Source organism: Protopterus annectens, chromosome 9.part0 (assembly GCF_019279795.1).
Source record: "Protopterus annectens isolate FY-2018-M chromosome 9.part0, PAN1.0, whole genome shotgun sequence".
In the NCBI taxonomy this organism is placed as follows: Eukaryota; Metazoa; Chordata; order Ceratodontiformes; family Protopteridae; genus Protopterus; species Protopterus annectens.
In genome coordinates, this window is record NC_056743.1 from 537134298 (window position 1) to 537161906 (window position 27609).

General features: G+C 35.8%; 1 protein-coding gene across 1 annotated transcript in view; it reads right to left on the reverse strand.

The window, feature by feature from the left end:
* Positions 1-4620: 4620 nt before the first annotated feature.
* Positions 4621-27609, reverse strand: part of UNC5D (unc-5 netrin receptor D) — a 3101373-nt gene continuing 3078384 nt past the window's right edge. Inside the window, exons 16-17 of the mRNA XM_044083087.1 lie at positions 16202-16380; positions 4621-7154 (exon numbers count right to left, since the gene is read on the reverse strand). Coding sequence (XP_043939022.1) covers positions 6947-7154; positions 16202-16380 — 387 coding nt within the window. The 3' untranslated portion in view covers positions 4621-6946. The remainder of the gene's footprint in view (positions 7155-16201; positions 16381-27609) is intronic.

Below are 27609 nucleotides of genomic sequence, written 5' to 3' on the forward strand. Positions count from 1 at the left end.
AATCAGCATGATGAGTTTTCTGTTTTAAAAGTAATACGATATAAATCAATCATATGTTTTATAAAATAATATGGAGATGTGTGTTTTAGATGTTTGCCACAGAGAATAGATATACTAAAACACTGAGTGAATCATTTTATATCCAAATTCCAAAAAATAGTTCTTCATTATAAAATCACAGAGAAATGAAAGCAAATATTAATGCAGTGTGCTCCTGTACTGCAGAGTTCACAGACTAAAATTCGTCGGACCATTTCTTAACTATTTAGCCATAACGGTGCAAGCTTGCTTTATGGCATAAGCAACATATATTTTTAACACAATCTTTTAATTAATCAGAAAAAGTGATATAGTGAGTCTTAACTTATTTAATAGTTTTAAGTGTAACACAGTTGAAATATATGACAGTCATGCATGATTTATGCCAGACTGGACAGGTTCGATCATGAATGTGAAGACCAGGCAATCAAATAAACAGATTGAAGGGGAATAAGAAGAACAAGTATTATTGATACTGTAGTGCGCCGACATAACAATTCATTTATTTAGTTCGTGTTTTTAATTCCAGCGAATGTTAGTTCTGTATCTTTCAAGTACTAAGGCACAGCAGTAACTTATCTTATAATACTCAGATATCTGGGAACATAACTCAGTTTTTTAAAATACCAGTTACAATAAAAATCCATTTTAACAAGATTAGCGGAGTTATGAAGCAATAACACATGCCAACAAAGAGGCTAAGTCACAGTAAAGTCAATTAACCTTCTAAAGTTCTTGAAGCATTTCTGATGTGTGTCTGTGAAATATGTCATAGTCAAAGTAGAAAGTCCCTATTGTAACTTTGGTTGCTATACACACACACACACACACACACACACACACACACACACACACACACACACACACACACACACACACACACACACACACACACACACACACGTACATATATATCCATCCATCACTTCAACTGTGATGATCATCTAAAGCCAAGGTTCACACTGCTAGTTTGCTAGCCTGCTTTGATTGTCCTTCCATACCATACATTTCTACGCACATTCACACCTATGGTCAATTTGGAGTGTGCAGTCCAATTATTGCATGTCTTTCAAATGTGGGAGGAAACCAGAGAACGTGGGAGATACCTATGTGAAAAGAGATGACATACAGACTCCACACAAAAAGCATCCCAGCCAAGAATCGAACTGGGAAACCTTTCACTGTGAGGTGGCAATGTATCTGCTGAGACACTGTGCCACCAGCTTCACATACTAGTTCATTATAGGAAGACAAAAATTTAAAGGAGATCATGTCTAGAGCACTCATTTTTCAGGCTTGAATCTGACAAGCAGTTCAAGGACCCATCAGTCAGATCAATAGATGAAATGAAAAGGATCTGAACTTAATCATTACACAACATACTTTACATTTTCTCATGACATATTTCATTGACACTCATGCATTTACTTGATGCATATTAAATGTCTTTAGACATCACGGCTGTGTAAATTCTTATACAATATGGGTTAGAATTTTAGTATTGAAGTATTTCAACCTGAAATTTTACAAGACTCACATCAGTCTTTAGCACCGCACCACACATAAAACAAACACTGCTGCACTTTAGCTGGCTTATTATGACATACAACTAGTAAGAGAAGTATTATCTCAGATTTGCTGTTTAAAACTATGAGATATGCTACAACCAGGTAAAATCCTTACTCTTTCTTTATGTCCTCTTTGGAAGACCTTCTGCCTTTTTTGATAGACACTATTCATAAAAAAGGAATAAAATCAGTGCCGAGGGAAACATATTTCTGAGCTCAAAATAATTAAATTCACATAACGTTTCTTCTACTGACAAAGGCTCTACACCATCTGATAACTGTCATATCTACAACATCCAAAGTCATCCATATAAGTATCCAACTCTTCAAAACTACATATTGTATTACTAAGTTATCCCGATTGTCTGCCAGACCATCAAGCCTTAAAAATATTTGTTTTTTGACTAGTTAGTCACAGATGTACTACAGTTTATTTTCTGAGGAGGCAGAGGTAACGGTTCATAACGACAATGGGTAACTTAATAAGGACACTCAAGGAATGCACCTAATTTTTTAAGTAAGTGCCACATTGAGTCCACCTGAACTACCCATCAACTGGCAAATAAGACCTTGGTTTAATATGCGAGGGACAGTAGGCCAGCAGCATTCTAAAGGAATCTCATGCAACCTTCTCATGATTACATTTGTAAGGGAAGAAATGAAGGAACCATGTCACAGCAGAGTATCATTAAATAAAATCAGTCATGAAAGAAAATAAGTACTATACATTTAGTCTAAAAAATATATAATAAGATTAGCACTTAGCTGTCATATAAAAGTCCTCTCCTCAACTGCCCAAAAGATTAAAATAAAGATGGAATGAGCCAAATGGTTCTACTAATACAGTAAGACACACAGGTATAGCAGTGCAGAGAAGGGGTAGGGCTTATTTGCATGCATTACATAAACAACCATGCTTCCATACTTTGCAAGCTCATACACTACATAAAAAAGTCTAGGTGTACAAAAGGTCACATCACCAGCATGACTGGAAACCAATATTTCAAAGACAGAAGTATCATCAGGTAAAGCCTCCCAAATGGAGAGCTGCACAGCTAGAAAGAAAGACAGACAAGAAGAAGGGACAACTAAAATGGTAAAAGATCTACACTGGAAGTCATACTGCAAAATGAACTACAGAAAAGTACAGTTGTGCTTGTAAACCTTGCCATAATAATAAATGTTCTAATAGATCACTGTTGCAGTACCAGAAGCTAGTCAGGTCTCACTCACCCCACTACAACTGGGCAGATCCAAGTTGCCAAGGCACATTTTGTGTGCTTCAACTGTCAGCATACCTTTCAACCTCTCAGTGCAAGAAATCTGGAAAAAGCCTAAAATAATGGTGGGACAAAGGTCAAAAAACAGGGACAGATTTTAAATATTGTACTTACAAACTTACAAAGTTGTCAAAATAACAGGATTTTTGCTAGCATGCATTTCCTCAAAAATATGAAGTCTGAAACTCAAATGTATGTCATTATTTAGTGACTTCAATCCTCAGTAATTTTCCAGAAAACCACACAATTTATGGGGAACAGATCAAAAATACAAGGCAAAAATCTAGACATTCTGCAAACATCTGGACAGTTGAGAGACAGTCAGGAGCTGCAGGAGAACTCCACAAAAGGACAACTGGAGTACAAAAACCTTCAGAGCACTTTTGTTTTTCATCAGAAAAGGCAAGTGCCCTGAAGAACAATGTTTGGAAACAAACTAAACTGCAAATGCATATAAAAAAGGTTGGACAAAAGCACGTGCTAAATCAAACAATAAAAACAAGAAAAAGAGGTGTGGAAGGAGGGAAGTCTACTGCAACAGTGATCTATTAGAACACCTACTGTTATGGTAAATTTTTATTTGCACAACTCAAATGTATAAAAACATGGGTCACTGTTGCAGTAACTCAGGCTATAATAGGAAGATTACTATAGCTTAGGGAAGAAAACGGAAAAAAGAAAATCTAAGATTCCAGGAGCCCCAGGAGAATTGTCCTAGCAAGCCTTGTTCTGGACCTGGAAAAGAATCCAGTATGTCGTACTTTATAATAACAAGTACAGACGACCATGTTTGCTGCCTCTTGAAAACGTCTATAGTCCACCCCTTTCCAGAAAACCAGAAATGAAGCCAAACTCTTGTGAAATGGGCTGAAACCCTGCCAAGACTTGGACGATTATGAAGAGCAGAAGAAAAAGCAACAGGAAATGGCCTGTCTTGACAATGGTTGTCCTTTTCCTCTTACCTTCATACATCACAAAAAGCTGATCAGCTTTGCAGAAAGTAAAGGTTTTACTTAGGTACTGTCTTAGTGCCTGTGAATATCTAATCTGTGAATAAAGTACAGTTGTGTAAGTTAAACCTATCATAACAGCAGATGTTAGAATAATCACTGCTGCAGTAGCCTTCACCACATGGGCCACATTCTGCCAAAGATACAACATATATATATATATATATATATATATATATATATATATATATATATATATAGATATATATATATTTATTTATTTATGAGTATATATATTTATATGTATGTATACATAGGAATAGGATTAGGTACCGTAAGTGAAGTGCTCGAATGTTTGCATTACAGCTGTCAATATACTTTTCTCAACAGAGCAGCTAGTCGACAAGAGTGTACATGCTCCGAGACATAAACTTGGAATATGCAAAAGAAAATGAATGTATCTGGGAGATCAGAGGATTTACAGATCTATGATATACAGTGGTTTTGGGTCAGTTTGTTTAAGTAGCGGCAGAAAAAATAGATTTTATGTGTTGTGGCATTTTAATGGTTCATGTACAGAATCACATTTAATTTTTCTGAGTTTTAGGACTTGCTTTATGTATTCTTGAGATTCTAATAGGGCACCATAGAAACATCATCATATAAAATATATATATTTTCTTTGTATTTCATCATCCTGATGCATACGTCCCTCACACATTATTGGCTATGAGTTGAAACAAACAACATCTATCCTAATCACAAATGTACGCAGACACAAAATTCAGTGTTAGGGAGAGGAGGAAACCTCTAATATTTTGCATGAATGGATTAGCAATACCAGCGATGAAGTAAACGGATAATTAATGTATGAAATCAAACATTTTAAAGTATGATGTGTGTGTCTATGAAACCTGTATCAGTCATAGTATACAATCTCATTTATTACATACACATTAAATGAGTTACAATATCATTAGATATACTGACTTTAATAAGAGCATCAGTATACTAAAAGAGAGTCTGCTATTCAGATACATTTTAATGGGAAACCTGTCATAACTGAAGGGATTATATAGAATTTTGAACCTCACAAATATACTTTGCCTGCTATAGTGGATAAGTGAAAACAGAGGTAATCCAGAGGGCTTGAGTATAGTCTGGTATCCCACCTGTGATTCAGAGGGTGACAGGACTAACAAGAAACAGAGTACCAAGGCCAGATAAAATCATTTAGCTAGCAGATCTAGGAAACTATCTTCCCCTCTCTCTGGTACCCTCCCTCATCCATCAACCTACTTAAATAACTGAATAAACTACTTGAAACTCCAAAAAGGCATCTTTATTCCTCCCACAGGGAGAGTATCAAAGACAGAGAGACTCCTAGATCTGCTAGGTGATTTTATCTAGACTAATCCTTGGTACTCTGCCCCATAGTGAATAAATGGATAAGATTTCTGTCTTACAGTTCCATGCTCTCAAGTTCTGTCCTGTCAATCTGTCACAGTCTCTTTGGATTGTAAAATTATTCTCCTGGTGTCCAAGTGGAGTTTCTTCTTGTCTGCTATTTTAACCCCACAAATAAAAGGGATAATTTGCTAGTCTATACTATAAATATAAATCTGGAATGTGGAAATAAATGGTTCATACTGGCTCATTTCAATTACTTGTTAATAACAGTTAAATTAGCATCAAATATTTTAATTAAGAAAATTCTGTTATGTAAAGCATTGTTGTAACTTGAAAATCAAACCATAGTAGTGATGAGAAAATTGACTCCTAAGGTCCATTTTCCACATGCAGGGTGGTACAACACATATCCTCTTCATGTGGGAGGTGTAACACTGAGAGTTTAAATAAAAAGCGTACTTCAAGGCAGGACATAGACCATTCATAGAGAATCCCCCATCGCTGTGAAGAGACCCCCCCCCACAAAAACAATGTCACCTGATGGTGATGGTATTGTGTCCATGCTGTCAGGTTTAACAGATATGTGGGGATAATTATTCTATGCAAATGGCATTTTTTTGAACATTTGTCAAGAGTTTAGAAATCAGCAACTCACAGAAACCCCAAACCCATTTTAAGTGCTTCCATTTCAAATGTAATGACCAACAGTCTTACATTAAAACAATACCATAGCAAGGATAGAGTAAATGTTTAACAAAACAACAATGGGAAGCTTACAACCTTTCAGTTATGAGATCATTATTGTTTAATGACAGCTTGTAAGCTGTCACCTTTTCTACTGCCTAATGATAGCTTGTAAATTTGCCAATTTATTCATTTGACAGTTTACAAGCTGTTGCTAAATAGTTGCCATTACAATTTGCTTATAGACAATGGGGTTACTTATGGGCATGCTGCTGCCAACAGTACTAAATTCTTTTGCTACAGCTCTGCCTTAAAGTGCTAATATATTGTATTCTGCATACACTTCATGGTAAACAGGTGTAACTATAGCTTGTTTTACATAGCTGACTTTTGAAAGAAAAAGGACACAAGAAAATGTTCATAATCTCTTATCAAGAAACCTGAAGAATCTGACAAAAAAATAACAAATTCTGCTTCAGTCCAGTGTGAATGCAGCAGCCAAAAATATAATTAAGCACTTCTGTTTGAAACAATGACATGTAGCCTCCCAACCCTCTAAAAATTAGGACTTAACCATCTGCTGCTGCTCTTTCTGGCGTGGTGTTTGGATTTGCATGTGGAGGTAACAAAGGGCTATATTATACCACACTCTATTTCAATGAACATTTAAACAGTACATGCTTGTTTGAGAATCCATTTGTTATCAGACTGTGTAAAGAAGGTTCTAGAAAATGGGTGATGCTGCCATTTACTTGCAGTGAAGGCTAGTGCATTTTCTCTGTGCCATTATTCACCTTTTAATATTACTTATATTTCATGTATGTTAAAAAGATGACTTTCATAGAAAGTCAGAGTTTAAGTAATCTGATAATAGTTTAAAATACAGTGGTGGAAGGAAAAAAAAATCTGTCGGAAAGCAGTACACGTTATCTGCTTTTTCCCACTCCATTTATGAAAGGGATTGTGCAGGTATGAGAAAGAGACAAAAGCCGGCCATAGTCTGTAGGTCTAGGAGCTACTGAAGTCCATTTTCTTTGCTGTAGTTAAAGTCTGTTTCATCAGTCTGAGGTTCTGAGGTGATACATAGCTTTGACTGTATCCGTCCTATTTCTTCAAGGGCACAGGCCAAAGAGTCCAAATCACCATCATATTGGTGTCGGGCTTCCCACAGGTCCAGTATTACAGAAGATGGACTCTGCTGCGTTGCAAAATATGACAAGTTTCTGAAAGAATAAGAAAAAGGTAATTTATTAATATTGATAACAATAACATCTTAGGAAACAGTTTTATAAAACTGCTATGCAATCATTCTACAATACTTTGAATGAGTACATACTTTGCTGACCTGTCCCTGTAATAGTTTTATTATGAATATTTTTTTTATTAATCAAACTAAACCCAATTTATATTCTTCAAATAAAAACAATATAGTAGAAAAGTAATGTGTTTAGCACTGGTGTTTCTAACTGCCTTGTTCTCCAATTTTGTTCTTGGCTGGAGTGTATTCTCTATTGACTTCTTTATGTACTATGGGCTTTTGTTGGTTGCTCTAGTTTCTCACATCCCAACAACTTGCTGTAGGTGAGTTTCTATTCATTCAAGTCACTATCCTTGCAATAATTCAAATTACTCAAAGATGTACATGCCATGTGGAAGTGGGAACACACAACCTGTGCTGGACTGTCTGGCTTCATTTCCAGCGTTAGTTTCTCTGTTCCAGTGAGTGTTGTGATTTTCCACAGGATACCTGAAAAACCAAGATGGACTAATTGGGAAAAAATGAATTAATGAATCCACAAATAAATGGATGAACAAAATAACAACAATAATGAGTAGAAGAAAGTGTTTTAATGTTTACTTAAGATATTAAGGCATACAAGTAATACTTTATACTGTGTGCTTAATACTAAAATGAAATAGGAATATTGAACCCAACAAATTCAAATTTTGTCTGATTCACAAGCATGTAATTTGTTGAAGAGGATGTCTATGTCTCCATCGAGGAGCTCAAGTACCAAAAATACAGTGGCTGTCTGACATGGCTGAGGTATGTGAAAGTGAAGACTACAGACATGCCTAGCAGTGCAGTAGAATTAATGATCACATACAGTTCGGGATGCCAGTTCCAGTAAGGCTTCTGAAATAAAAAAGCACATACCCATGTGAACACCATTGATACAGAGTGATTTGCATACTCATGGCATGTTGAAGGCAGACCAGCCAAGGGGTTATGGCTAGGGAAGTAATTTGTCTATGCACAAAGTAGACTTATGTTTTTTTTTTTGTCTTAGGGAAGGTTAAAAAGCATAGTAGGTATAATGAAAAGAAACAATATAACGAAACTGATAATTATGGAAGGAAGAGGTTGGTGCAGACAAAAAGAATACCATGGAAACACAGATCTTAGGGATACATAGAGATTGTAAAGGGCTACGAGTTTTCTCTGGAAATCTGTCTTCCAAAGTTTTGGGAGTTACAGGTAGCATTTATCTGCTGGTTCCTGAATGTAATATATATATATATATATATATATATATATATATAGATAGATAGATAGATAGATATATGTATTGTAGATATAGATATATATATATATATATATATATATATATATATATATATATATATATATATAATAGATGTATATATATATATATATATATATATATATTAAATAAAAAGTGGAAGCATGTATTATTTTACAGAGTGTGTCTCTCTCACTGCTATGTGCAGTGAAAAGTTAAAGGCTTAGTGCAGATTAAATTATTACCTGCCACTCAGTATTAGTTGTAGGTGGTTTCACTGAATCAGCAGGTGTGTGACTCCTTTGTATTTTGTCATATCATAATTAAATCAAAGCATGACTCCATGTACTATTGTTCATTAACCAGTCTGCCATGATGTTATGTCAGAGAAGCTAGGAATTTCATGAGATGAGGACAAAGGTTTTTGTAGTTACTTCTTTGTTGAGCTGCTTGGCAAGAGATTTGTGCTTTACTGATCCAGTGGTTCTCTCTTATATACTGGTAGGTCACCCTAATTTGGGGCACATTTTGGGAAGCACCCAGTCTAGTTACATTTGTAGGCTCCTGCATGAGTGGCAGGTACACTGAATGCTGATAATCATGTAGTCTGAAGAACCACTTTTGATGGGTTTAACGTACCCTGCAGTACAGACACATGTGGCTCATCTCATCACATGGGAGACAGCAAATTAACTGGCTTTAAAAATCAGGTGTTATACTTCAACTGCTAATGATTATCCACAGTGAATTCTCTTGTCTTTCCTGCTATTAATTCTGAATAAGCCATCCATCTTAGCTTATATCCCTTAATGCAAAAATTAAAAGTTACATTGACATTAAATTAATTTACCTAGAGATAATGTCAGACCTGTCTTTTCCTTATTTCTAGACTTGTTTAAAGCCTTTGACATAGTTTGTCACAGCAGACTTTTACTTCAAATGTCCTTAGTAGGTCTGTCTCAGTCCACCATTCTGTGGTTCAAAAGCTACCTGCCCAATAGGTATCAGTAAGTAAAATGGCACTCCATGCTCTCTCATTACCTCTCAGTCACCACTGGTGCACCACAAAGCTCTGTCCTTGGTCCCCTCCTCTAACATTTTCACCAACAGCCTCTATACTTCCACAAAACAGGGCATCTGAATACAATATGCAGTTAGTTCCACTCTCATTTGCACATCTGACAATATGGTACACCTCCAAAAAATTACTCAGGAAGCTTTAACAGCCACTGAAACATGGCTTTGTAACTCACAACTCATGTTCACCCCAAAAAAGACAAAGCTACTACTTTTTCCCCAAATCCCTCTCTCATGAAAAAACAAAATTTAAAGTCCTCTCTTGATAATACAATCACTGAAGTCACATCTCATAGCAAACTATTAATGGTGATAGTGAATGAAAATCCTACATTCATTCAACCTGCACATAGAAAATTGCATAAGAAAAACTCATCAAAATGTATGGATGCTTTACAGAACCAAAAACATTCTCACCAATGCAAATAAAACTACACTAGCTACTACTTATCTACCACCCAGTACTCTTTATGGTGCTCCCATCCTTAGTAACCTCTAGGCTTCACAAAAATTAAAACTTGAACGATGCTATAACAAAGTTGATAAATTTGCAGCACATACCCCTTTTAGAACCCACCACTGTATAGCACTGAAAAGCCTAAATTGGTTAGAACTGCCACATCAGCTAACATATACACTTCTTACCATCTATAAAATTATCCAACATCCATCTTCCTGTCCAACACTGAAAAAACATTCTATACAACTATGTTCCTAACTGTTTAAAACCTTGTTTGTAACAACTCACATACTTGTCTGCCAATTGTTAATACTCTGTATAATGGAATTGCCTGAGGAGCTTTTTTCTCTCCAGGTCTCTGCTTATAAGATGTTTGAAAATTAGCATCATGTGGTTCTATTATGTGCCACTTTTTGTATAAAAATCATTATTTTGCCATTCTAGTGATAAAAATGATGCAAAAATAGCATGTCAAGTGAAACATTATTTAGCTGAATAAGAACATATTCTAAGTTTCTAAGAGGTACCGCATATGTGATCTGAAGCTCATGAACTCTGATATTGATAATCAAGTTTTGGCTGATGGGAAATAATTGTGACCTCTGCATTTACTTTAGTAACTATATGAAATTGCAAATGATTACTAGAAATACTTTTATGACATGAACATCATCCTACTAGCACTTAACAGTAGGAACCTCAAGGTTGAGTTACCTTTATTTAAGGCCACGGTAAGACCTTGCATTGAGTTCTGCATATCCCCCTGATCCTACACTAGAGTTATCATCAAATGGGTGAAATGGTTTCACATTTTCCAAAGGAAATAACCAAGGTTACTGTTCCAAGCAGTTTAAAATGCCTGGCTAGACTCATTTTATTTTCTATGTATTGAAGACTGATTGGAAGGGATGCTTTTGCATTATTAAATATTTTCAGGATGTGCAGTTAATTATCCTACAAGGTCTGGCTTTTAGCATTCATGCTAAAATTTCAAGAAATTATAGTTTTTCTTGGAACTTGAAAACTCCTCATCAGTGACAAGTTCAAGTCCTTCTTGCACAGTCTTGCTGTACTCTAGAACATTGTTTGATATATGTAAGAACCTCAAGCCCAGCCTTATAATTTATAAGAAAGGAAAATTCTTTGTTTTCAAACAGAATATTTAAACCAATCCCAATGATATAGACTATCTAGTAATCTCTCCTGTAATAACAATACAGTATCCATGTCCAGTTCTTTCACATATGGTCTTCCTCCAACCCCTATGAGATAGACTTAGATAGCTTTGTAGACTTCCATATGATTGTGATGCAAGTTAAGAAATCATAACACGTTAATTTATTTTGGCTTACTGCTCTGCCTGACATGCACTCCATTCCCTGGCAGCTTATATTAATGACTGCCTAATAGTGATTTTATAAGTACCTTTTGATTTAATAAACAGCTAGTTATACCCCCCCCCCCCCACAAAGGCAGTCCGTTGCTCTACAAACCTCTAACACTTATGAATGTGAAGGAAATAACGGCTTCAGTAACACATTTTTAACCTGCTGATCTGTTTAGAAAAGTACTTCCTTCTTTGTAAGCCTTATCAATGATCATCTAACAGAGGCTACCCTAAAAATATAACCACTTTCTGTGTACACTTCAGATGTCAAATTGTGTAGAAAGTTAAAGAAATAATATTGGGCATAATGTATTTCAGCTTGAAGCTCTGAGGCAAATATAATCTTCACCCTGTGAAGCCACACCAAAGATCATTAAAAGTGATAATATGATTATCATTTCTGTTTACACATAGCCAGCCCTTCAAAAATGATATCCACTTTCTGTATGCAACAGCCACAGTAATGCATTTTAAATTATTGCTACACATACTCTGCTGCTCTGACAAGTACACACAGATATATACATATAGCAGTGATCATGCACTTGCCCCTTACTTTCCTCACCCCAGAATGAACACTTGTTTGTACATCCTCTGACCCTCTGATATTTGTAAAAAAAATTGGAAAACAATGGCCACAGTAATATCCTTTCTGTGTGCAGCCATCACATCTCACTCTGAAGAAAGTCATACAAATCATGGCCACAATAACACATATCAGTGATCATTTAACAGGAATTATGTATTTGCACTTTGGTTTCATACTGCTTGCCTGCCAAAACACAGACCCGTCTTTTTGTAATTCATTGATGACTGTGAAAAAAGTGGATGAAATGATGATAACGGCAATGCTCATCATTCAAATTGATGATAAAACTTCATAACTCTCACACTACTTTTGTTGTAATATGCAAATAAATTAATAATGAAGGAAGGAATGAAAGAATGGATGCATGGATTTCTGCTGCAGGCAGTGTGCAGATATCAATGTCCACAAATATGCTGTGAGTCCTGACTATATTTGAATTGAACTGCACAACTGTCAAACATATTCATAACTGACTACAGCATACAAACTCATTCACCATCCAGAAAAATGCCCTACACTACAAAACTTATTACTACCCTACTGTCCAGCAAGGGACCTCTATTCTAGCAACAAATTCTTATTACTTACAAATAAGTCAAATAATGTTAAAGGAGACTTCCTCTACTCCGAGTACATTCTTAAACTATGAAATAGTATCCCCACACAAACAAAACTCCCCGACAAACTCAATAGTTTTAAACCACTGCTTAAACAGCAGCTTAACCAATCCTGGTCCTGTATATGCTCATCACAGGGTTAAAACTTTTTCACTGTACAATGCTAATCAAATACTCATAAACGTAATATGCTCAACCTCTTACTGAAATGACAAAACAATTTTATATATATAACTGCTGCCTGCACAATCCACTAAGTCACACGTTTGCTTTCTATTTAGTAACTTCCACCTCTGTAAAATCATACAATGTATATGTATAAATGTAACTACTGTTTGTGTATAAATGTAAATAGAAATTTAGCTATTATTTGTGTATAAATGTAAATAGAAATGTAACTATTGTTTGTGTATAAATGTAAATAGAAATGTAACTACACTGTTTTTGACTGCAACCTAGTATAATGCAATGTAAGCAAATGGAGACTTTTTCCTCAGCCTCCACTGAAAATGGGTATTACACAGTCAGACTTTCCCTGTAAACAAAACCAAATAAATAAATAAATGACTAGAAATAATATGTATTATAATAAATATATCTAAAAAGAGAAAACTCTCTCTGAAGATAAGGACACCTGGCTCCCCTCTTACGCCTTTGGTAAAACAGCTAAAGATCACCTGGTAAGCACTGAAATCAGTTGATCCAAACAACTTCACAAAAAAGAACATGTATAGCACATTGTCTGGCTAGCCATGACCTATTACTATTCGATATAAGTGAAGTGAGACATCATTGTAATGAACAAGCATGACACCTTACTTCAAAGCTTTAAGTGCCACTCATTTTAATGGGAAGTTGTAGGGTAATTACTTTAATTATTTCATACATCTAATGCATTAATGAAGTACATTTGCCTAAAGTTCATGAATGCTGGGAGGCTATATTTTTTATTTTATTGTTTGTTTGTGCCTTTCGGCTTTTCCTGGTTAGGGGTCGCCACAGCGGAACTCCGGTCCGCTAATGATTGGCAGTTGATTTTTATGTACTGGCTTGCCAGGCCTGATGCACAACCTTCACCGAAGGTACGCCCATTCACGCATGTCTCCACGCAGAAGATGCTCTAGCTGAGAATAGAACCGGACAGCGTCTTGCTCTGAGACGACAACGCTACCGCAGCACCACTATATTTTAAAATTATTGTCATGAAAATTTAAAATAAAAAATGAGGACAAATGATTTGCAAATTGCTTATATTGGTACTCACTCTTCTGGTCATTGTCGGGGTGCTGAGATGACTTGTAACCCCTTCTTTAAGGGTTAAATTTATCATTAATGGGCTGGTGGTAAGAAGAAGATACCCTGCCTCTTGTAGAAATACCCTCACTGGTAGAAACACAAATGTTAACTAAATTGTTATCTTAGTAACAAAGAAATTATACTCAATACTAGTTTGATGTGTGAGAGAGAGAGAGAAAGAGACACAGACACAGAATATCTAGTAAAGAGAATGCTGAATGTCTTGACAGGGCAGTGAAATATAGAATGGACAGAGGAAAGTGCAATATATTATACAGATAAGTAGTGTAGCCAACATTTAGGCTAAAGGATGGACTTGTTTCTTTTGTAATCAGTAGTTTTACATAAAGTAAGGGAGCTCATGAATAATCTGCCTTGCTGTTAAACAGACTACAGTCTCCCTTGTACTTTTCAGATGTTTCATGAACCATGCATACTTTGCTGTTCCAATTAATTATAAAACCTGAATTCATTTAGTTTGGCTCTAAGCTGTACAATGTTTTTGACTTAAAAATCAAAAAATTTATTTATTTATTTATTTAAATTTGTTGACCGGGAGTGTCCGACTGGACGTAGGTCCATTTTCAGCGGAGGCCCTGGGGGAAAAGCTCCACAGTAAAATAAACAGACAGTAGTTACATTGGATTACATAGCGATTAACAATTTAACATAGCAATTACTTACAACATATTTACAGATGAAGAACATAGTACATCAGTAGACAACTAGAATCTTTATCTGTGAAGTACATAACAGACATTAACAAATGTTACAATGAGAAGTTCCTGCTGTATAATAAGTACTAGGCTTATGAGCATCTGAGCTTGCTATAATCAAGGTAGTTAGTGGAGTGGAGAGAAAGGTAGTGGTTGATGGGAGGGTGATATTAGAGTGGGAATTGCAGGGGCATAGCCAACATGTTTTTAGGTACGATTTTTGTAAAGTTTTGAAGTGGGTGCATGATGGTATGGAGGTAATTGTGGGTGGGAGGGAGTTCCATAACTTGGCTATGGTGCAAGAGAATAGTGCTTCACCAGCAGAGTTATTGACTTTAGTGATTTGCAAGTGATTTTGATTGCTGGATCTTAGTGGTCTGGTGGTGCGATAGGGTTGGAGAAGATTCTGGAGGGATGGGACATTTAGTGGATGGTTTACTAGTTTAACAAACTCTTGAAGGTAAAATATATGTATGTTGCCTTTGCAAATAAGATTTCAGTCTGTGTCTAAAGAACTGAAATTGTGTGAGAGATGTAATATTTAGTTTGCAATCTGCTAAGGTAAAAAGTACTGATTTTTGTTCAGTAATAACCGTGACAGGAAATTTGTATATTCACTTTGAGACAAATAACTCTGTGAAGAAATTTAAAATTATACTAGTCAAATGTGGAGAGAACAAGCCGAAGAACAGAAAGGAGGATGGATTGAATCCATTGCCTTGGAGGTATGAGGAGCTTTGTTCACCTTGAAAAAGATGATTGTCACACTTTTTTCCTTCAGTTTCACGGCCTACTCACTCTGCATTCAACACAGTCTGATCTAGAACAGCATGTTCTTATCACTTTGGCTTATATTGTTAAGTAACGAGCTGCAAACAAGCTATATCCTATTATGTTTTAATCCCTCATCATTCATACACATAATATGCTGCTCAGATTATTAAAACGATCAAGCATTCTATGTCACTGTTGAACAGAAACACTTCTGGCTAGTATATCTTGCTTGTTTAACAAAACAATATTTAAAAATCTGAGCTTTCATGTCCTAAAATAAATTATTAAAAAGAAGCCATTTGGCAATTTTTTTAGAGGTATGACTATTGTTTCATATTCATGGTTTAGAACGGAATAGGTACAGTAAAGTGTGATACTTCCTGTTGCAGGTAGTTTAGTTTACACTTGTTAATAACAAAGACTATCTTTACAGCACTACTATATATTAATTTTGCATCATGAAAACAGTCTAATAAGGCATTTGACTGTTCTTTATGAAGACAATCAAGTAAGACATTTTTGATCTGTTCTTTGCTACTTGAGTTATATTTCTTGCAGATTCTCTGTGCTGTGATGTACCGTGGCAGTTGAACCATTGAAGTTAACGCATATTCCTTCAAGATGTCACTTCCTTTACTATCATATGACAAGTCAAGGCCTTTGTAATGCAGTTTTTATGACTTCATAATGAATAAACCATTCTGAGATATAAGAAAAATTACTTTAATTTCCTTTCTATTGAGACTAAAGCTGCTTAGATTGCAATGATAACAGACAACACATGAAGTACTCACATCTCTGCAAATAAAGATAATTAATTGCAGTTTACCTGTCAATGTTAAGTTTCCGTGCTAAAAGCTGCCAGTCTTTGCCTTTGGCATTTGGTGTATCGAATGTGGCACATATCCTCTGCCTTATGGAGTGCGGAATACTGAAGGCTTTGGGGCCAGACGGTGGACTTGGCGTGCAGTCATCCTGTGCAAAAAACTGAATGGCATCTCTTTCACACTATAAAATAAAGGCATAAAATGAAAACATTTCTAAGCAGCATTATGTTAAATAACATTAGGCAGGTGTATAATTGACAAAAATTAAGCCTTTACATGAAGAGGTGATGAGCTAAGCATCTTCAAGTACTAAAACTTGTAATCACAATACTTATTTGTTCCAATCAACTTTCCTCAAAAGATAATGGAGAAAAATAAATTATTTTATGTTCCTATCGATCTATAACTATGAATATTTTTTTTCAGTTTTTTGCTTTCTGTTTCTATTATATTTTAATAATACATTATTCTGCTTTCTTCCGCATTTGTAATTTGATGGGAATATGTTTGGTGACATTTCAAAGATGATGAAATGACTATTGAAAAGTGTCACGGGAGATCATAAAGTGCAAACATAATAAACAACAGAAGGTTCACTCTCTTAAAAGTCCCTTATATGTCCTAAGAGAATTTCTGTTTTCTGAAAGCTTTTTCATATGGTATTTGATGCTTAAAAACTGCATTAAATAACATAGGCTTACCATGGAAATGCTATCCTTCATAAAACTAAAGCCATAATGATGGTGTCAGCAGCTACATTTCTTAATAAAATGAACTGTAGTAATATATTTTCAAAGCAGAATAAAAAATCAAAATGATGCAGTGTGCCTGAGTCAGGTAATGTAATTTTTCAATGAAATGTGGTATCTTGATGTATTCCAGAGAACTGCATTAGTTTTCTTTAAATAACTGTGAAATAAAGAAAGTACCTTTAACTAATAAATACATCATATTATACACATCTTATGGAAAAAAGTTGCAATATAAATCCAGCTTACAACTTTTTTTGTAAATATTTCAAATAAATAATGACTAGCACCACTTTAATGAGTTGTCCTTATGTGTGAATAAAAACTCCAGGCTTTCACATAGTCCATGGCCTTAGAATGATCAACATTCATATATTCAGATTTGTGGATCCTTGGTGTGAGCAGTACTCCATTCTTCTCCAGGGCCATTTGTGGGGGTTATAAATCTGATGACCTCTGGCATCATGTGTTTGGTCACTACTTTCAATTCTGCTTTAGCACATTTATTTAAGTCATAGAAATGCTGCCACAATCAGCAGCATTTCATTTGGTTATATGATCCTCTGTTTCTATAAACCAGCTGTAGTACTGAGGATACATATATTCACATTTACCCATTTATATATCATCAGCTCCTATAAGATGCATCTTGCTTCACTCATGCAAGGACTTAACCTTAATATTTCAAGTTATCCAGCCACTTCCACATATACGTTAATTATAAAGTTCAACTATGCCTATCTTGTACTATATTGCTTTTCTTATGGGGCCATTTCTTCCACTCGGGAGCTGCTGTGAAGCCTTATTTTCCTTTGACTATGCTGTTCTTTCATTTCCTTTTCTCCTCAACCTAGATGGCTTTTGTCAGCCTATCAGCTTGCATTATTGTGCTCACGGGTCATTGTTGCTATAGTGACATGCACACATTGTATATGTCTACACATTTTAGTCACTATAGTTTTAAATCAATGTCCTTCCTGCATTCTGATGGTATATGCCAGAAAGTCCTACAGCAGTCACACTGCTTGTAGTGTCATTAATCAGGGCAGGCAGATGGCTGTTCATCTGGTGTGTTTCAAAGCAGGACTTTCCTAAAATAGAACAAAAATAGTGCTATAATTATTGTCAAATAAGTCACAATTAACATGTCCATATATATCCATGTTTGATATACTGTCACACTGGGTGATTGCTTGGTTCAATGTCCCCAGATAAATGTAGTCTTGGAGATGGTTATACTAATTTTCAGCAGGGATAAATTTACCCCATACATACAGTGTGTGTGCGTGTGTGTGTGTGTGTGTGTGTGTGTGTGTGTGTGTGTATATGTTTTGGTATTTCTGACACTGCTTCTGTTGTATGGTGCGTTTGTGCACATGCGTATGTAATCGACGTATATATTGTGTTATGAATAGTCAAATAGATGTGCGCATTTTATCAATGTATTTGTTTTTAGACAAAGTGGCAAATGATTATTTACTCTCACTATGAAGGTCAACAAACTTATAAAATACCCTACTATAATGCACTTTTTCTCTCAACTTTATTTGACAGATTATGTTAATTTTCTGTTAATTAAAGATGACTGCGAACCACTCAATTAATTAGCACTGAGTGATTTACTGATTACCAACTTTTTCTGGTAGTACAGGTTTCTGAAAGCCAGAATAAGTGAACTATTTTAAAATACTATGGCTATCTGAGTGCTACAAGATACAATTCTTGAGCCCAAGTTGTAGATACTGAAAACAAATCCTGAGGACTTTAGATGACAGAAGATTCCTTCTTCTTTCTTTCATCCAAGATGCAGACAGCAATATATTTTACTTATTAGATTCATGGTGTGTACTAGGCTAATGACCACTAGAGCCTTATAAGGCTAGACATACAATCCACATGTGACCCAAAACTGTGATTTATATAGAGGTGATTTACTGAATACCTCTGTCCAGTCAAGACAAAGGCACCACAGAAGGGGTGAATTCCCATTTACCCATCCATTGGTCCAAGTTGTGTTTAAATAGGGATAGGAAAGAACTCTGCTTCAAATGGATGGGGAGCCTGTTCCAGAGAATGGGAATTCTGTGAGAAACATATCTGTCTCTCCAACATGTCCTATTTCTGTCATAAGCAAAATGTAGGTCGTTTAATCTAATAGTGCTGATGGTGTTTGTTTTGCAGATGTGGAAAATGTTAGTCAAAACAGGGGGCTGTGATATCTTGTATGCCAGGTAAAGATCACCTCTCAGAATACTGCACAATTCCCAGTATAGAAGCAGGGCTTTGGGTGATGAGCACAGGACATTGTGTTTACTTCCTGTATTCTTTTTTGTAGGGAATCTTTGAGGACTTCCTAGGTGCTGCATGTGTCTGGTTTCCATAAATTGAATGGTTTATTTAGCCATGACTAGTTTTAGAAGAGAACCAAGGAGAACATACTCCAAAGCACCAAAATCAATAGTTAGATGAACACACATATTAAGTACCATTTAAGTACAGAAAAATAAGCAAATGGTTACCAGCCCAATAACACCAGAAAAAGGCATTTATCTCTGATTCTGCTGGCATGTTTGTGAACAATTCCAGGGGACCAGAAGGGTTGAGAGGAAGTGTTCTGATGATGCTAACACTTTCTAGTTCTCATTTCTTGGAGGAGGTTTTTAATCATGTGCTACCTGAATAACTTTTGGTGTGGACACAGTGTCAACTGGAAGTGCATTTCTAGTCCAGTGTCAGGGAAGAGCAAACTCTGTACAATTACATATGTGTACCTCAAAAGTTGCGGGGTGATGGCTCCTGCATTGGATTCCCCATGCATCCTCAGCCTCATGTCTGACCCATCTCCTCATGTTTGAGCAAAACAAGTGATTTCCTAAGACCATCATTCACAGTTCTTGGGGGCTTTGTGTTCTGGTATCTTACCTGTTTCTCATGTGTACTTACTTACAGGCACATGCTTGCATTCCTGTGGTGTAGGATAATGAGCTGATTGAAGATGGGTGTGGCAGAAGGTAGAAGTGACTCTGTACCAGTTGAGGCATTAATGGTGATGTGCAATCCATGGCTCCTAGAATAGCAGGGAGAGGGACAATGCTGCAAAATGCCTGCATGGTATTGGTCCACTCTTACAAAGCCCTAGAGATCTAGCCATGATCCTCCACATGCAGCAGAATAACAGTGCAGGATTCATGAACCTGACACAAAAGTATCCCTATTGTGTCCTCATTTGATATCAAAAAGTCCCCTTTAGCTGGGATCATTAAAGCTATGACTACCTTGATATCCATGGGAACAGGCAAACAGCGCATTCCCTCAGTTCCACTTGTGGTTGAAACAGCTTTGGAAGGTTAAATACCGCCTCCCTGTCCACATAGAAATGGTTGATAATCTGCTGGCCACTATGCTGGGGGTATGCCAGGTGCTCTCTGTACCTCCTACATTGACATGAATGACCATGACATGCAATATTGTGGGTACATACACCAATGGTAATTGTTTAGAAAAAAAACAGGTAAATACCATGATGCAGTGTACCTACTTCATGCTTGTGAATCTGTTTGCTATTTTGGCTGCCATCATATGAACACACCATATTGCTAATTTGCACATTATTCATCATTTCCTTGCTGCAGTCATTAGCATGTGCTGCATAGCCTGTTGTTTAACCATTACATGACTACGCTATATGAGTCTGAGAATCATTCTCAGCCTGTGTACTACTGCTACTGACACTAATGGGCAATATAGCATACTTCACGTCTATTAACCGTGGCCAATGTTTATGAGCGGGAAATAGGATATGGTTTGGGTGGGGAGTATAAAAGGTTCTATTAGGATAAAGCAAGACGGGCAAAACAAAAGCAAACAAAAAAAATATGACTCTATCTATAGTACAGATGGAAGCAGCCCTGACAGCAACCCTTTGAGCGGGTGGGAGAATAAGTGGTATTTTGTTCACTTATTTACCCAGAGAAGGGAGAGGTCTGAGCTATGGCTACAGCCGATGATAGGCTCCAGCCACAGGGACATTATTACACAATTGGTAAGGGCAGGGCACGGCATGTCATATGTAAAAAGGACACCACCATCACACACACACACACACACACACACACACACACACACACACACACACACACACACACTGTCAAGATGGTTACCTTATTTAACAGCCATAATGATATCTCTACCATTTTCTGAATCTTACACAAGAAGTTCCTCACTTCGTGAAACCCTGGTTATTACATAATCATCTAATGTTGTATCTTGGCTACAGAAGTATGAGGAACAATTCTAGGACTGTGCAGTAGGTTTACACCCAAGAGGCAATATGTTTTACAGAATTAAAAAAGCTGGGAGAAAATTATATATATATATATATATATATATATATATATATATATATATATATATGTGTATATAGATAGATATGTATATAGATAGATATGTGAAAATAATGCATTGGGTTACTGAAATGTTATTATATTTTGGTAAAAAACTAAGCTAAAAAATTGCAGACAATTATGGGAAACAATAGTTCAACAGTGTGAAAGTTATGTGACAGTTATTAGTAAATGAGCTTCTTAGTAAACATTTGGACACTGCCAGATGTTTACCATCTCTGAGATACTCAGGTTCAGCATTAAGGATGGGAACAGTTGTTGTTGTGTCTTTCGGCTTTTCCCGGTTAGGGGTTGCCACAGCGGAACTCCGGTCCACTAATGATTGGCAGTAGATTTTTACGTGCCGAGTTGCCAGCCCTGACACACAACCTTCAACGAAGGTACACCCATTCACGCATGTCTCCACACAGAAAACGCTCTAGCTGAGAATCGAACAGGACGTCTTACTGTGAGGCGACAACAGTACATAAAATAAATATATCTGTCAGGATATCGAAAGTACCAGAAAATTAAAAATAAACTTGGAAAAAGTATGACCATTATCTTGTATATTTTTTACTTTTCTTTTCATGGCAGAAATTAAGCAGAATTCTTGTACTTGGTGAAGCATTTAATGTCAAGAAAAGTTATAATGTGTCATTGTGAACACTCCTTTGAGCAAAGTGTTTTAAATTCACACTGTGTTGATAATATTGACTGACTGTCTTTATAAATAAGTATGATGTTTCATTCTTAGTACATTTTTTACCTTCACTGAAGAAGGCATACTGCCGAAACCGGTCTGAATGTTGGATTTATTGTTGGGTTATTTTTATGTCCAATTTCGTATCTTCCAATAAAGCGTTGGACTATTCATACTGGCCTTTTGTGTTTTCTAGTATTGGTTAGCCGTGCATGCTGTACATGCGAGGCGTGGTGTTTTGGTTACATAGTTGGTTCTCGCTGTTGGCGTCTTTAGTCTTCGCTATCGGTAGGAGAGGACTCCTTCCTTGGATTCTTTATTTACTTCATCAGTTGGTTTGCCTTGGATGATACAACCTTTCATTTTTTGTCTTTTTAAGACGTCTTGGATATATTGGAGTTTGGATTTTTTTGGATGTTTATGTGGTGAATGATCATCAGTTACGCAGAGCTGACAACGGAGTTTTCAGGTACTGTCATTATTTTCATTACACGAGGTTCATATTTTCATTTGGGATGACTTTTTATTCAACAGAAAACGTATTTGGTCCCTGAAACTCTCTTTTTGAAACCTTTTATGGCTTTATTTGGATTGGTGTCTGCTATTCTAGAGGGTTGCTAAGGATTTCAAATATCTACACGTATATGGGCCTATATTTACTGTCGTTGGAAAACCAACTACTTGGATTCAGGAGGCATCTTCTGTTTGGGGACCGGGACATTATTGGTGAATTGCATATTATATTGGGACATTTAAACTGGCATTTGAATGTGAAATGATTTTTTTTGGACATTTCAATAACAGGTCGGAAAAGATTTTTTATATATCTAACCGACAAGTGTGTATTTGATCTGGGTTGATGATTTATTATTACAATCAATAAATCATCTCTTTGTTTCTATGGATCTACATGCAATTAAGAGACATTTCATGTTGTCTATACTAATTTAGATGGACATTTAATACCTGTTTGCAATTTTTTCACTGTCAGTTAGTATTTGTACTGTTTTTATTTAGTATGTATGCTTCATCATTTCAACTGGTTACTACCAACGACAAATAGTATGTTTTACATAAAGTCATTTCATTGCTGGATGTTTGTGCATTATATACTGATGCTTACTGAATGTTTAGGCTAAATTTAACTTGAAGGATTCTATCATGTTTATTGGGGCCTCTCCCACTATGTTCTATGCAGTTATATGACCTGTTTAAATTAAGGCATTTGCATTTATTAATCTTGCTGAATTTCATGTTGAATTTTGACTAAGGTTAAGCTAATATATATATGAATGTGGTTTTTAGTTCTCCTCTTGAAATACTGGTTTTTCTAACCAGGTTGCGAACAGCCCATTTTGGTCCAAATTAAATGGAATTGAACATATAGGATTATATTTGAATATCCTATACAACAGCTACATTTTGGCTAATGTGTTTACTGATTTTTAAATTATTTTCCTTTATCAGAAAATATTCTGTGATTAATAATTTTTTGAACAATTATTTTTGGGAAGTTTGATCTATAGATACAAAATTGTATGGGAATATATAAGGTGTCAGGTGGGGCTGATATTTAGAATTGTTGTAACTTAACAAGGATTCGGGCTCTCTGGTGAACACAATACACTATATATATGTATATATATATATTTTTACAGGTTTACTTATGACTTGTGAACTAAGTTTAAACCTGAATATATAGTGCAAAGACATTTGTCCTTATGAGTATAGGTCGGTAATAGGTATTATTGAACTAAGTTTATAGATACAGCCTGTGCTCTTTTCTTGTCCTTCTCCCTATTTTTTATTCTCATACACATCCCTTGTTGATACCTTCATCTTGGTCACTATTTTCATTGGTCTAACAGAAGATTTTTCTTCAGGAGATATATTTTTTGGACAATTTTGTATATCTTTTATTAAAAATGGATTTGGACAATATTTTGGAGGGGTTGTGTGCTGATCGGGAAGATATCAGGCCGTTTGGACTGGATTCTATCCCAAGCAACAACTCTAGTCAGCCAAATAGTAATATACATCATGGATGCCAAAGTGGCGTTTTTAAATTTGGAAAAGGGCCTTTAAGGGCTACGAGCAAATATATGGCACTTGAGGTTATTTAAGGCATATCTGCTTAAGAATATGGTTCCTAGAGGTCTTCGCATAAGACTTCGTCCGATGGTCAGCAGATCTGAACAGAGGTTGACCAATGAATGGAATCAAGCAGTACAAGACGGCTCTATGGCCTTTGTAAAGATTTTGGCATCCTATTATGAGGGGGCGATTGATAATAACATATCAGAAGTTAGAAATTTAAGTTCTGAATGTAAAAAATTTATGTCATCTACTAATTATGAAAATTTGGTGACAAAGTTGTCCAAACAATTAACAACATATGATAAAGTTACCAAGGATAGAAAGGTTAAAAAATTCAACCGGGATGTCATGGACTATAGTAGAGGACGACCATTTGAAATACAAAGATCAGTTAGATTTAAGGAATTCAGTCCGGGTATGAGTGGGGGTAGGACAAGAAAAAGGCCCAGGTCTATCTTAAAACATAATGAAAAATCTTACAGTAGTACTTCTGGGGATGAGTCCTCTCTTACTGATAGGGAAGGTATACTATTAGCAGAATCACCTGCCAAGAAAAGAACCAACAGTACAATCCCTTTAGAAGGGGTAGAAAATATAGAGGGGGGCAGAAACATACCAACCTGCATAGGTACAGAATCAATGGAGGGTTTGATTCAAATTTTGTTGAAACAATAGAAACAGGTTGTAACAATGTTTTAAATCTATCTAACACTGTGTTAACTGATGATCAACATAAACTTTTAAATAAAGGATTGGGATTTGTACCTAGCTTTTTTGTGATCAATATCAGACTACATTAGATGTTTTGGATATTTGTTGTTGCCTTAACTTGAAAATATTTTTTTCAGATCAGAATACAGCTAGTGTTGATAGAGCTGCCGAATTTAGATTTCATAAATCAACGTTTCAGCCACCTATGAATAAATATGTAGCTACATTTCAACAAGCTGTATTAAGAGACTTACACTTTCCACCCTTTGAATCTCAGATTTTACAGGAAAATATTGACTCTGCTGAAAGGAAAGCCCTGATGGAACTTAAAGAAAATAACAATATTGTTATACTGCAAGCAGACAAGGGTGGGGCAGTTGTTATTTTGGATATGGATTATTATATTCAGGAAGGTCTTTGTCAATTATCAGACACTAGATGTTATATGTTTATGGTTATAGACCCCACACCAAAATTTAAGAAGGAAATAGATGCCTTTCTTGATACGCAGTTGAGGAGGGCATTATTTCACATAGTACAGCTCAACATTTAACAGTAACAGATCCCTCGAAACAAATATTATATCTGCTTCCTAAAATACACAAATCCCTTACTACACCACCAGGTAGACCGATTGTTTCAGGTTAAGGTTCACTTACTGAACCACTATCAGTATTTCTAACCCAGCAACTCAAACCTTTACTTAAATATGTGAGAGCAAGAATCCAAGACACCACACAATTTTTACAAATTATACAGGATACACAAATTGAATCGCATTGGCTAATGTGTACGCTTGATGTTAGGTCTCTTTACACCAGCATTCCACACTGGGCTGGTTTGCAAGCTTTACAGTTTTGGTTAGAGAAAGCGGATTTATATCCACCAGGCATAAACACACTTATTATCTGTATGTCCGAACATGTACTGAACAAAAACGTTTTTTATTTTCAAGGGGATTGTTATTGGCAACTCCAAGGGATGGCTATGGGGGCATCATTTGCCCCTATTTATGCTGATTTATTCATGGCCTACTTAGAGGAATGCCTTATATATAACCCATCACACAACATATACATGGTCGAAATGGATATTTGGCGCAGGTACTTGGATGATTGCTGGATGGTGTGGCATGCAGATTTAGGGTATCTACAAGAATTCATGGAATATCTTAACAGTAAAGTCTGGGGAATTGAGTTTATGGTTACATCTAATCTTGATCATATTGATGTCTTAGATGTTACTGTATATAGAAACACAGATAATACTCGTGGTACTAAGATTCATCGTAAATACCCTCAATATAATACGTTACTTCATGCATCTAGTATGCACCCACACCACGCCATCCGGAATATTCCCAAATCTCAATTTCTGAGAGTAAAATGTATTAGCTCCTCTTTTATGGATTATGAGGATGCTAAAAATTATTTAACACACAGATTCTTAGAGAGGGGATATTGTCCTTTTGACATTGTATCTGCTAGTACTTGGTCTGGGCAACAGCAGAGAAGTAGATTGCTTGAATATAGGGATCACTCACGTAGACCGCAGGATTCCACTTTGAGATTTGTCACCACTTTTGGAAGAAATTATCAGGTAATCACGAATATCTTGAATGATAATTGGAATATTCTATTGGCAAATAATTATTTACGTGAGATTTTGGGTTGCAAATGTCAAATGTCTTATAGAAGGTAGAGCTTTAGGTTCCTTATTTTCCCATTATAAACATCAGGAGAGTGGAGGGGCAAAATACAAACAACTAACCATTATGGGGGACAAACTCCTGGGAACTTTTCCATGTGGCCATTGCATATCCTGTAATCAGGTAAATAAAATCAAACAATTCACTAGTGCTAACACAAGTAAAGTTTATGACTTAAGGATTTTTGGTAACTGTTCCAGTAGTTGGTTGATATACCTGGCCACATGTCAATGCTCAGCTTTTTATGTGGGCAAAACATCACTTTCCCTTCGAATTAGAATAGGAGAACATCGGAGTGACATAAGGAATAAAAAGCCAACAAATGCACTTTTTCAACATACAATTAAACACCCTTCAGCTAAGTTTATGTTTACTGTCACAGACAGGATCATTGGGGACAGGAGCCATCAGCAAGGATGGCAAAACATACTTAGTCATAAAGAAAAATATTAGATTATCCATCTTGGAGCCTTGTTTCCTCCTGGTCTTAATGACCATTTATGATAAATATTATTTCATTCAGCTATTGTCCTATGGGTACAATGCTATATCAGGTCGTATTGGATAATCCTTGAAATATATCAGAGATATATATTTTTTATATATATATTTTGGATTAAATTGTATTTTCATAAATAACTATTATGCAATTGTTTATATATATGCATATTACATATATTCTTTTGGCTATATTTTTTTGGTTATAATTTTGGCAGTAATTAAAAGTTTTATTTGGTTTTGTTACTTCTGTTTGTCTGCTTTTATTAAACGGAGATAGAGATCTTGGGATATTATCAGCGTGTGGATTCTATTTTGTTGAATTTAAGAATGCCAGCTTAGTGGTCTGAAGAAGTCTGCTTTGCAGATGAAAGCGCTTACCACGTTGTACAGAGTACTTCAATACATTGTGTTTTTCTATTCCTTGTTCCGAGTCCATTCACGCTTTGGTTGCTAACCTAGCAGAGACTATTTCCAGTCTCATTGTTGTGATTAAGTAATTAAAAGTTTACATTGTGGGTTTTAGTTGTTGAGTAACCCCATTGTATTTGGTGTATGGCTA